We start from the raw sequence: 12,872 nt of genomic DNA on the forward strand, positions 1-12,872 counted from the left end.
CAGTACCATGTCAGCTGCAGCGCAGCTGTTTACCAAGTAGATTTGTATTAAAAAAGCACTTTCACAGAAGCGTAGCTTTTGTTAGGTTGATGAGAAGGGTGTTTCTGTAGCCATTGCTTAGTATTTTACTGTTGTGAGGAAAAGGTGTATTGTTAAACAGCATGTGCCAAAATACAACGTACAAATTAGTGATAAAGTTCAGATCATGTTTACCAGCCTGCTGACTTTTTCCCCCTCATTGGAGTAACACTGTATAATTAAAGATCATTTGAACTATGATTGTAAACAGCATGCAGCATTTATAACACTGCCCCAGAGCCGATCTCCTGAATTAGGGGAAAATAACTCTCCTCTTTAAGAATATTTAGATCATTTACTACGTATAATCACTTATTTCCTTCAAAAACAATATACATAAAACACTGGCATTCATTTATGCCCAGTTTAGCAACTTTGGCACCTTTTTTCTCCCCCAGATCTTGCATGTTTTGAAGTGTAAACCCCAGTGTTCTGATATTCTTTTAAATAAATATCCTAATCAGATCTTGTTTAAAAAATAACGTTTTCTTGCTACCCCTCCACTCAATTTCTGTACATAAATCTATCACAAGATTGGAAAGACATTTCAATCAAAACCACCTTTTTGTATGTCTGAGTACAGGAATGTGCATCAGCTCATTAGCTGGCAAGTACATCTAACTTAGAGCCACTAACGCAGAATTATTAATGCTCACAAGTGACCACATTTCACACACTTTTTAAAGACAGATTATATAAAGTGCATCATGAAGTTCCTGAATGAATTGTTTTTTTCTGGTTTCTATATGTATTTACCTGAACTAACATTAAGTGCCTGTATTAAAATTAACACTGTAGTAATGAACCATATGTATTTTCTCTTAGATAACTATGTTTATTGTAATGTCAGAACACAGTACTAAAGCCATCTAGCCAATATCATTAGTACAGAATTTAATTCAGATACAGGTAACACTAGGATGATACCTTTCTGTTACTTCAGAGCATGAAGGAGGAAGGCCTGTGGTCAGACCAGAGCTTCTGAAGTTTGGGCTATGGAAAAAAGTGGATTGAGCTCCAACGAACATAACCAGGAATACAGCAGTTCATAAAGCACATTACAAAGGTAAAGAGAAAGAATTTTCTCTGTTGCCCATTGGGGAAGAAAAGAGGCAAAGGACATGCAATCTTAACCTAATCCTACAATTCAAAAACTTTACTGCCTTTCCAGAAGCTACCTTATAATCATTCTTGGAGAACTTACTGCCTGTAAGGAAAAGCATCTTTACAAGGAACAGCCCTTGCAGAACCTTGCCTTTCTTTCCACACAGGCAGATTCTTATGGGCCAACTTTAGTAATAAAAAATTCTTGAGTTCAATAAAAATAAGGTTCAAGCCCTGTAACCCAGGAGTACACCAGTAGAAGTGAGTGGTATATGAGCACTGATTAATATTCTAAGTCCATGTCTTCAGGCAATAAGCATTAATACAATCAGATAAATTTACTCATGTCTAGATCAACAGTGGTAGATTAGAAAAAAGTTCATACTGTACAGGAGGATAATGTACAATTATAAAATAAAAACTGACTTAATGGATACAGATTACTTTAAACATGCAAAGACACCTGCATATCGCATAATTCTCCTGAAGTACATATGTATATGTGCATGCCCATACACATGTATATATGTACATACATCACCAAAATGCAGAAAAATCAATTGTATTAATTCTATTATACAGCAGGAATACTCCCACATTTCTGAAGAGTGCTTTCTTAAGCCTTACCTCATGAACTAGCGTAACAAAATGGAAATGTTATGTTTTGGTTGTGTGACACCATTCTTTTCCCCTCCCCTAAACTAGTAAGCAATGACACACTCAGTTCAAAAACAAAAACACTGCTGCAAAGTGAGATAGACAAATTAGATACTTACTTATCAAAGCTATCACTATATTTTATGAAGCTCTCCAATTTTTCCTTGGCATATTCTACCACATCTGAATGAAGCTCTATTCCGTGATTTATCCCAAACGGTCCTGTAAATAAAAAGAGTAGGGTGGGGGTTTTTTGTTGTTTGTTTGGGTTTTTTTGGTTGGTTGGTTTTGGCTTTTTCTTAATTTAAGCACAGCACAACTGCATGGAACAGCATTATACCTTTCATATGTGAAATCACTAAGATCACGTAACACAGAGAAGTCTCCCAACAACTGCTAGACAGTTATTTTTTGTGTCTGCATTGCCAGTGCTTATGAGGAAGGTAAAAGGCCAGAGGATCAATGACTGAACAAGGACAGAACTGTGGCAAAATGATTTTACAGGATGAATTTTCTTCATAAGCATGCAGGAAAAAAAAATGAATGACTACATAAAGTCAGTTTGAGTAGCTTCTTTTTCAATACAGTATTTAGATCAACTACAACAATTTAAAATCATTATTTAGTCTGTATTTTGGTATTTATAGTTTGATGTTTTCTTATGACAAAAATTTCAGCTTTTGACAATTCAGAGGCCAGGTATTATATCCCTTAGCCACATCTGTCTTATTCTGCAGGTTCCAAAACTAGAAGTCTGCTCTGATTTACTTACAATAAATTTCCATCCAGAACACTGAAATTGACCACATTATGTTCACTCATCACAATTGCACCACAATTGCAACACTGCTTTCCTGCAACCAAATCTAAATGTATTTTCAAGTCAATCTGGGTGCCAGAAGTTAATGCTATTTTTCAGGAACACGAAGAAATCATGAGACAGTATTATGAGGATTATCCACATCAGGAAGGAATCTGAATTGGATAGTCACATTTGCTGTGGGGATTCTATATTTAACATGCACTCATAGCCTAGGGACTTTAGTCACTGGAGCACAGAATTGAAAAAGGGAGAGGAAAGGGGAGGAAGGGAAGCAAACATCAATAAGATTAGACAAAACTTGTATTTATAACCTCTACTGCATTCTAAATCTTTCCTAAATATTTAACTCAAAGATGTTACTCCAATGAAACAATTCAATTTGTCTTTTCTAGGACACTGATTAATAAAAAAGACCTAGGATTACCAGGAAAGGTTTCATTTTACTGTAAAAGTGTATGCCACTAAGCTGATTAATAATTGCAATTCTTAACACAACATAGTTTAGATCATTTTCTACTAGGTGAAATAAAACCGATCCAGCAGGTTACCGCAGGCAGTGTTCATAAGACCTCTCTGATGCCAAGCAAGAAGTAGGTGGATCATCCAAGGAATGTTCTTAGAACTTGTGAAAGCATGTCCCTTCTGTTGACATACCTACTGTAAATTTAGGTCATCATCTATCACATTAAGAAAAGCACTAGCACAGGTAATCCCTTCCTAGCTATTTAATTATTTAATGCTCCCTTGCATGGTTACGATGTTCTAACCAGTGCAGTTAAGAGTTCTACAGCATGCAGCAGCACCCAAGGTATGTTTTCATTAGTTAAAAATTGATCACCATTTCTTCAACCTCAATTTAAATTAAAAATGCATTATCACCTGTCCCAAAATTCACATATACATTCCATTACTCAATTTTAAAAACATTAAAAAAAACTGTAAATGTCCGTTGTTTCAATACCTATGAATGCAAGGCATCATCACACCATGACACACTGTGATATTCTTAATTTGAACAGAAATACAGAAACATCTTCTTTCATCAGAGAAGTCACAGCTGTACATTTAAGCAGTCTCCTAAAAACATGAAACCAACTTTTCTACTATTCTCTAAAGTCAACTGGCATCTTTCAGCGTAACAAGCTAGCAATTCCACCATTAGTCTGAACTGTATTTCATTTTAATGTTATCAGCAACAGTTAATTTAACCTCTGTGGAGTGGCAGTTGTTTGGTGGGTTTTTTTCAGTATGGTGCTAAACTTACAAATGTTTATCCATTTCAAATTTTTTGATGATTTAATCTAGCCATTTTGACACTGCCAACACAGCAGAAATACTGCTCACTACATTGTCAAACAAAGATATTCAACTACAGTCAGAAACCACTACTCTGTTATTAACTGCAGTGCACACTGAGATCTGTTTTTAAAAAGTGAGCTTTTAAAAATATACATGGTTTATTTATCAGAAACTTACATCTGTTTGTTTTTCTTTGTTAAAGCAGCTGTTCCCTGGTTTAAAACAAACACTAAAGAAGAATGATTTCATGTAACAAGTAATTTTATCAAAGGGAGCAGAGTAAGAAAATAAAGGCATGTAAATTGTATTTATTGCTTCCATGCCTCAGCCTAGCACTCAAACCACATTACAACACTAAGCAGGCTTTGGAGACTGGGTACAGCACTAAAGAAACATGTGAAGTCTACTTCTGTAAATAGCTGACCAGTCAGTGCTCCAGGCACCTCAGTACTGCTAGAGAAACATCAGCACCGGCGCTGGCTCTGTGGGAACACCTCCAGTGTAACTGTGCTTCTTGGGAACTGTCAGCCGATCTCACCCTCTGTAGAAGAACAAGCCTTTTCCCGTTTCATTTCTTCAACTCTGCATATAATAATCTGAAGGACAGGAATTCTGCTTGATAAAGAGAGGTCAAACCCAGGAGCATTCAACAGCCAACCAACAGCCACTCAGAATCAGTTAGAAAAATACACTGATGCAAGTGCAATAAGCCACAATTTCTTTTTTAAACATCATAGTTAAAGAATAATGAAATAAAGCTTTCCAAAAGTCAGAGAAATAAATGAATACTATTACTCACTACCCTGAACAAACACTTTAGAGGAAAAAGTACAGCAATATTTACTAGTTGTTTTAATAGTGAAATAGAACACTGAACTTAAAATATTGCAACCTAATTAAAAATATCTACTCTCAAACAAACACTGTTGAAAAGGGCAAAGCAATACTCTAATAGAGTAGGTTGTGGGGATTTTTGTTACCTGTGAATGAACATAGCTCTTGTCTCCACAAGAGAGCAGTGGAATCTGTTGAATTGGCACTGATTGTAACAAAAGACACTGCCAGAGATGCCAACAAATGATGTCTACTATATACTATTAGGGATAATTTCTACTCTTCAGTAAATTAGAGATGACACAGTAACTAAACTAACTGAAAATTCACAAATTAACTCTTCACATCTCAGCTGTGTATATAAATATATATATTCCAAATCTGTGTATTACCTGTCAGCAAGGTTTGGGCAACCAAGGAAATACGAAAATTCTTTGTAATACAGTCAAAGTTCTAGCTATGAAAACTACATACTAAAATAAATGAAGTTATTTCATGTAATGAAATTCATTTGTAAGAAAGAACTGTTGATACACATGCTCTGTACTCTCAGTGTTGGGGGGGGGGGGGTATTAAATCATTCCTCTAAGACAGGTTTTAAAATGTAAATTTTAAATAACTCATTCCAATCTTTTTCATACAGTAAATTATTTGAAAACAGAAGAAAAACGACAGTGCTAATCTGTTAAAAAGCCTACAGACCTGCAGCGCTTAAACAGTCTTGTCAGTCTACATTTCCAAACCTTCTGCTTAATAAAGTTACCGAGTAAGTCTACTTTTAAATAATCAATTGCACACTGATATTTTTCAAAAAGTTTCTTCAAGAGTCATCACCCTTTACATTTTAAATTTTTGTTTCTATAAACTGTAAATCAAAACCGTAACCTAGAGTAAGGGCATAAACAAGGTACCAATACAGACTAAAATTTTACCCTCAAATACTGTTCCTGTATGCCTTTTCCTTTTAAGCAACAAAAGGACTGTTTTCTTTCAAATGAGAACTTTAGATTACAGAAAGGCAAGCGGGACTGACTGCCTCTTCCAAAACACTCCATGAAATGTTACTGAACAACAGTGCCAGTGAAAAGCTTGTAGATAGCACACGACATTTTAACAACACATCTCACTCAGTTTTAAGTATAGTACTGTCATTTTTAAAGAAGTAAAAAGTTTTACAGGGCCTGTATAATCTTCTAAAAATATGCACAAACACTGTATTAAAATAAAACTGTTCAAGTTACCTAAAATTAATCCCACCATTGTACTCAAGTATCCGGTTCCACTACCCAGATTTAGAAAAGATAATCCAGGCTGAAGCTTCAGTGCTTCCATGACTTCAGAATAAATGCAAGGTGCTGACAAGTGTATATTTCCATGCTTCCAGGCCAAGTCTTTATAAGCATTGTCCCTGTATCCTTCCAGATAATAATCACCACGATCAATTGCTCTGAAGGCTTGTTCCACACTCTCAGTGCGAATGTACTGAGCTTCTTTCAAGTTATCAATTAAGTCATCGTTGTCTTCTCCAGCACTCACAGCTCCTCCCATGCTGAATTTATACGATAATTCAATTAGCTTGCAAAATACATTAGGAGGAGAATTTTCCCACAAGTGTAAGTATGTAATGGATTCTCAGTTCTTCTTTCAGAAGCACATCAGAAACGAATCCTAGAAAATAGATATGTTTACATAACTTGAGTTTCAAAAGAGAAACAAATCAACAATTAAAGGGTGATGAAATATCATTAGTATTGGATCACTTACAAAGTAGAACTATTAAAGAGTCAGGACAGCTAGTATTTAATCAAAATTCTGCTCTTCAGATTTTAACTCAATCTAATGTTCTTCATCTTAGCTTTAGTATATCCACATGGGCTGCAAGCAATGCAGCACAGGAGTTCACACAGACACTGAAAGCACTACAGTGCTAAGAACCTGCCACCAATATTGTATGTGTCGGGGGGGGGGGGGGGGGGGGGGGGGGGGGGGGGCAGGGACACAGACAGGACAGCAACTACCTTTGGAGCAGCTCTAGTCCCATCCTGAGAACTAATGCCCTACAGGAGCTGGGGCATGTACCAACTTCGCTACATATGAAAGAAACTGTGTTTACATGCTCTGAAGTCACCCTGCAGTGGGATATGGAGTCAGGCAAGTGGTGATATCCAGGAGATGTTTCTCAGATGAACACTTTGCAGCTGAACTAGAATACTAGTACAGATGCAACCACACATTCTTCTGTTCTAGATCCAGCACAGCAAACCCCTCTAAGTATCTGAACTCCTCCTAATGCCGCCTGCCCTATTCACTGCAGGTGTATAAATTCCTTAAGTATCTAGAAGTTTTCAACAGCTTGCCAGCTCTGAAGTGACTACCAAGTTTCATGAATTCTACACAGCCTATTCGCTTTAAAATAATTCCTTCAGATCTTTACTTTATCTGCAGTTACTAATCACTAAACTCATAAAATCCAGATGTTAAAACCATTAATGTTGCATGAATTACCAATAAAATGGCAATAGAAGACTGGAAGAAAGGAACACACAGAAGTTTAATCCAGCACTTCTGAATAAAGTACCCACAGTGAGCTCATTAACATAAATTACAAAGGCAGCTTAGCCAAAAGAAGAAAAAGACTATCATTAATCTTGCACATCCTAGGTAACCTAGTTAACACAGAAAACAAACAAAACCCAAAAAACAATCCCAAAGACACACTCACCACTAACTGCATTGCTGAGTATCATTTTTCAAAAAAAAATTTTCACCTGCCTCTTCAGCTCAGCACATGCCTATTTTATACACGCTTTTGTGCAAATTCATGTGTCAGGAATTCATTTACACAATCCAGATGCCCAAGGTCATTTAAGCTATCAGAATGAAGCAGTTCCTAAGTTTACATTGTGGTAACCACAGCAACACAATTTTTATGGTTAAATACTTCAAATGAAGAACCTTCTTACAGCACTAATGAATCCTCTTCCACATGTTTGACAGGTCTCTATCAAAACCGTACTAATAAATCTTCCCATAAAATAAATGGAAACATCCAGAAACTACAAGCAACTTCAGGTTTGGTGTGTTTGTATTTGCCCATTGCAACACTAAACAAAGACTTCTGGAGTTTGAATCATTTTCCTGAAGGATTAAACTAGAAACTGCAATGATTCTGAAGAAAAGCATCCTTGTGAATGCAAATACAATCATGTGCTGTGTAGAAGAATGAAGCTGGGTTAATTAACATTGGTAACATACAGCTGTGGGCTGGCTTCAGGGGCGGTGGGTTGGCCGATGTAAGCAAGGTGCAGCTGTGGCTGGTTCTGTTAAGTGGTTGGGCATCCAATGAAGAGAGAGGAGAAAGAACACACACCCTGGAAGAGGAGGGACTAGGAGAAGGCAGCAGAGGGACTGGCATGAAGAGTGTGTTGGTATGTGATGGTAAAAGACCTTGCTGCAGCTGGCTAGTTTGGAGAGTGCTGAGACAATTGGTGCCCTGTGTGAGGCTTGACCTCAGGACCTTTAGCTTGTGAGACTGAGTGTAATGAGTGATGACAATAATAATGGCTGTGCCAGGGGACATCTGAAGTTTTGAGCAGTGACGGCGGTGCCCAATGTAGCAGAGACAGGCGGGGGGATAGCCTGTGATCCAGATGCATTGAGATAGGTGGGAAGAGCCTGGGGATGCAGATCAGACACCGGTAGAGGTGAGCTGTTGGGATCAAAGAGAAGGAAGCCTGATAGCCATGGAGTTAAGAGACTGAGGGTAACAGGCGATAGCAGCAGAGTACATGGCCAGACATGGCAGCAGCCCACAGCCGGTGGCAGGTCCAGAGCAGGTCCAGCCAGCCAGCGGTGATGGCTGTGCCAGGGGAAGGTGTGGGAGCAGTGCGATGCCACGGGTGGCTCCCACTGTTGCTGCTGCTGCTCGGCCTGGTGGTATTCTTGCCAGTGTTCACGTGCTCGTTGAATGTGTCTCCAGTTGTAGAAGAAACAAGCAACCACAAGGACCTTGATAAGCTTGTTGGGACACAAAGTAATGTATTAGTGCTGTATAAGAAGGGATACGTGTATGAGTTCAGGGACAAATTGTCTAGACTGTATGAGTTTGTGAAAAAGTTGTGATGATTGTTAAATACATAAGGCATGAAATGTTAAGGAAAAAAAAGGGGGAACTGTAGAGGGATGAAGCTGGGTTAATTAACATTGATAACATACAGCTGTGGGCTGGCTTCAGGGGCAGTGGGTTGGCTGATATAGACAAGGGGCAGGTGTAGCTGCTTCTGTTAATAGGTTGGGCAGCCAAGGAAGAGAGAGGAGGAAGAAGCAGAGAGAAGAAAGAGCATGCCCTGGATGAGGAGACTCTGAGAAGGCAGCAGAGGGACTGGCATGAAAAGTATAATGTGGTTAAATAGCCCTGAGGATCGTGGGAAAGGGGGTCAGATGGAGGAGGAGCAGCAGCGTGGTTTGACTTCTGGAGGAAGGAGACACAGCACAGACAGAATTTGACCATCGGTAAAGCCTTGTTGCAGTCTACTAGTTTGTTTGTGCTGCAACAGTACTGGACTGTATGTAGTCCAATGAGTACATTCACTTTTCTGAACACCAAACTCAGAATCAAAAGTGTACTAAAATTGTTAAGGATCAGTTCTGATCAGAAAGGGCATATATAAAGATGCACATAATCCTAAATAAAGGAAAGTCAACATTAATCTTTGAAATCTGTTTTGGCCTGCCATTTTCTTCTTCCTTAGAAAAAAAAATTTCTACAGTATCCAACATCAAAAGCTGTACAACTCTTATCCCTCCCCTGCCTAGATGGCCATCAAAGAGTCATCTTAAAAAGGAAACTTCATTGTCATTTAAAATTCTGATACAAGTGTTTCCTTATCCTTGCTTTGCATTATTAACATAAAACACCAAGTCACTAATAAAGATGAATAACCATATAGTATCAGTGCTAAGATTATATAGCTAGGTTTAAAATTTCAAGCAAGCTCAAAGTTACCAGACTATAGACACAATGCTTCTCCTTAATTACAAACATACTTCAAAATGAAGGGGGGAAGGTGGGGAATGTTCAGGGCTGCTACAGCCCTAGTAAAATCATGGGTGAAGCGATGACTGTTCACCACTGTCCACTGTGTGCTTCTGTCTGAGCCAAAACCAGCTCTCCCTGACCTTCTGCAGTGGGGAGAGGCAGAAAGTCACCAGGTACAATTATCAACCAGCAAAAAAACCTTTGATGGAAGTAAAGAAAACACATTTCAACATCCTAATGTGCTACAGCAGAGTAAGCAAGCCTGTGTGTGTTTTTAATTATACAGGAACATCCCTTTCTATTTGTAAAAAAATTAAGGGACAGTTTAGACAAAAGTGTGGAACTTGAGGGAGGACTTTTATATTTTTGAAGTAAAATATAATTTGTAAAAATATTCCAGCCCTGCTCATTTGTCTGTACTTGCATCACACCTAAAAGTTCAATGAACTATTGAATGAAATGACAGTAAGTTAAATAATCTATAATGACTAAAGCATAGGTTTTGCCATCCCTTTATCCTAAGGAGTTCATGATGGTCTTGAGGTATCTTTGGAAATAATTTTAACTAAAAAGTAAATATAAGAACTGACTTTCTGGAAAACTAATGCAGCTACTGCATCTGAGAAACAGCACTCCGCGCCCCGCCCGCAGAGTGCATGCACCACCCTGCACCAGCAGATGGCGAACTTGACTGACTCTCTGTACCCCACTGGTGCGCAGGCAGAAACAGAAACCAAGCGGCAAAAGGCTATAATAAAGCTTTTATAAATTATAAATACAATAAAGCAAGAATAATTCCTATCAAAAAACGGCTTTACTACTTTCACATGAAATTGCTTTCCCATAAATAACGTACTATTTTCTACATAGTCGCTATACTAAAACAGAATTAACTTTTCAGGTATTTTGTAATTTTATGTCCTTGGTATTATCTGACAGCTAAAGTTATTAAAGTATCACAAGATTTTCTACTGATGACACCCAACAAGTGTTTCACCTTTATTAACAGTTATCATGCAGAATCTCAATGCAAAACCAGAAAAGGTCTGGTACACAGCATGACACTGTGGGAAGTAGGAGAGAAAAACTGAGAGCCTTCTCTCAAGGATGGGACTCTGACACATCTGAACTGAGCAGTTAGCGGGGAAGGGCAGTTAAAGGTTGCACCTTACTCGATGTACTGCCTCTGGCTGGAAAAGGTGACATTAGGGTAGACAGTAATATTGTTTTGCTTTTTAGATATCTTGATTAATGAAAGCAGACCAAAAGCAACTATGATGCTCTAACTCTGGACTGTACAGCTAAAGGTAAGCAAAAATGCTACTCAAGTGGAAAGTTACTTGTCAAAGAAAAACAAAAAACACCCTAGGAAGTTAAAGAAATAGATCTTTTCCTGAAAAATCACTTCTTGTGCTGCAGAGAAATATCTTTTCATATTTTACTTTTCTCCCATGCTTTTACAATTGTAAGCTTCCACCTGAAGTAAAATTACTTGCTCCTAACACAGGCAACAGATATGTGAAGTCAAACACATTTTCTACTATTTTAAACACACAAAAGAAACCAACTCACAAGCTGTTTTAATACAGCTTGAAAAAAAAAAAGAAAAAGGTAAGTTAGTCAAAACTTCCTTGTGACAGCTGACCCAGGACAAAGACAACAGAGCATACTATAAAACTTGCTACTTAGCTGCAAAACTCACAGAACACATCCTGTGAAGCTCACCAATACGTAGAATGAAACATATGCAGTTCACAAAAAGCACAAGCAGCATTCCTGATGCTTATTACACCAAGCAGCATAGAAATTTCGGGAAGGAAGGGAAGGTGGCATAAAATTAACAAAATGCAGCAATTGCCTTTAGCCTTGGGAATCTTTGGAATACAGAAGCCAACAGAAATTGTAGTTTAAGTGTTAAATTCAATATAGTTTTCAATATAAAAAAAAATCACTAATTAAAACCAAGTACAGTTTAAAAACCTCTGTTTCTCATTCCACACTATTTATGAATTTATTTTTACAAGTTAGAACACTATCTTGAAGTTTCTTATATGTGCATTAAAAATTAAATGTCAACACACTGCCCAATTTCTGTAAAAATCCACATAACTGTATCACAACACCTCTGCCCTGCTTCTGACCTAACTTCTAACTAATTTTACTAGAATTCCTTATAAATAATTTCTGTTTTTTTTTTTTTAATTATCACCACATTAATTGCACAGGTGTTCACATAGGTGCCACGTGAATCTAAAGTACTGACAATTTGAGTGTATTTTACATGCTATGCAAAACTCTTACTCCAATGTTAATAATCAGATGTAAAGTTTGAGAAGGTTTTTTTTGCCAGCTCTCAAAGGGACACAAGTTCTGCACATTGCCGAAGTTTTACAAACACGTGTACTTCAAGTTAATCCCTTAGGTCACTAATGACTTGTACACTCTTAAATACAGATTAAATAGAATGCTAGCAATGTATCCAGTGAATTTTACAGGCAAAACCTCACCTTTGCTAAATCCATACAATGTTAAGTATCTTACAATTTACTATCTTTTAATGCTGACATGTCCTGACTCCACATAGCTGACTCCTGAAAAATACATGCCTACTAACTTGACTCTTCTTTTGTTTCAAAGGATGAAAAATAGAAGAGAAAATATAACAAATGGGATCAGACATATTTCAAGTCTTCTTCTCAGAACTATTTTCCTTAAGATACCAGCTTGCAGCACATCACACCACACTGAATCAAGACTGTGAGGCATTACTTTAAACTCATAGATGTTTACTCAAACAAAATTGCTGGGTGAACCTTACCCCAGAGGGGAGGAGAGGCAAGAGATACCAATAAGCCACTGAGCTAGGCATTAATATAGACACAGGAGTCAGTTAATAAGTTTCCCCCAGAACTAATAGCCTGTGACTGGCAATAGGAGGTAGTTAACCACAAAGGCATACACGGGCCTAAAACACTTCAGTCCACAGTTCCGTTTACTCAAGGCAAAAGTCAGCAACATCATTCTGATCAGCAGAAGTTT

General features: G+C 37.7%; 1 protein-coding gene across 3 annotated transcripts in view; it reads right to left on the bottom strand.

The window, feature by feature from the left end:
* Positions 1-12,872, bottom strand: part of PCMTD1 (protein-L-isoaspartate (D-aspartate) O-methyltransferase domain containing 1) — a 47,480-nt gene that overhangs the window by 19,528 nt on the left and 15,080 nt on the right. The window contains exons 2-3 of one of the 3 annotated variants that reach the window (XM_040585611.1): positions 6,037-6,463; positions 1,959-2,061 (exon numbers count right to left, since the gene is read on the bottom strand). The exons of 1 other annotated variant lie outside the window; for it this stretch is intronic. In XM_040585611.1, coding sequence (XP_040441545.1) covers positions 1,959-2,061; positions 6,037-6,343 — 410 coding nt within the window. In that variant the 5' untranslated portion in view covers positions 6,344-6,463. The remainder of the gene's footprint in view (positions 1-1,958; positions 2,062-6,036; positions 6,464-12,872) is intronic. One more of the 3 variants, XM_040585614.1, reaches the window with a different exon arrangement.

Source organism: Falco naumanni, chromosome 3, assembly GCF_017639655.2.
Source record: "Falco naumanni isolate bFalNau1 chromosome 3, bFalNau1.pat, whole genome shotgun sequence".
In the NCBI taxonomy this organism is placed as follows: domain Eukaryota; kingdom Metazoa; phylum Chordata; class Aves; order Falconiformes; family Falconidae; genus Falco; species Falco naumanni.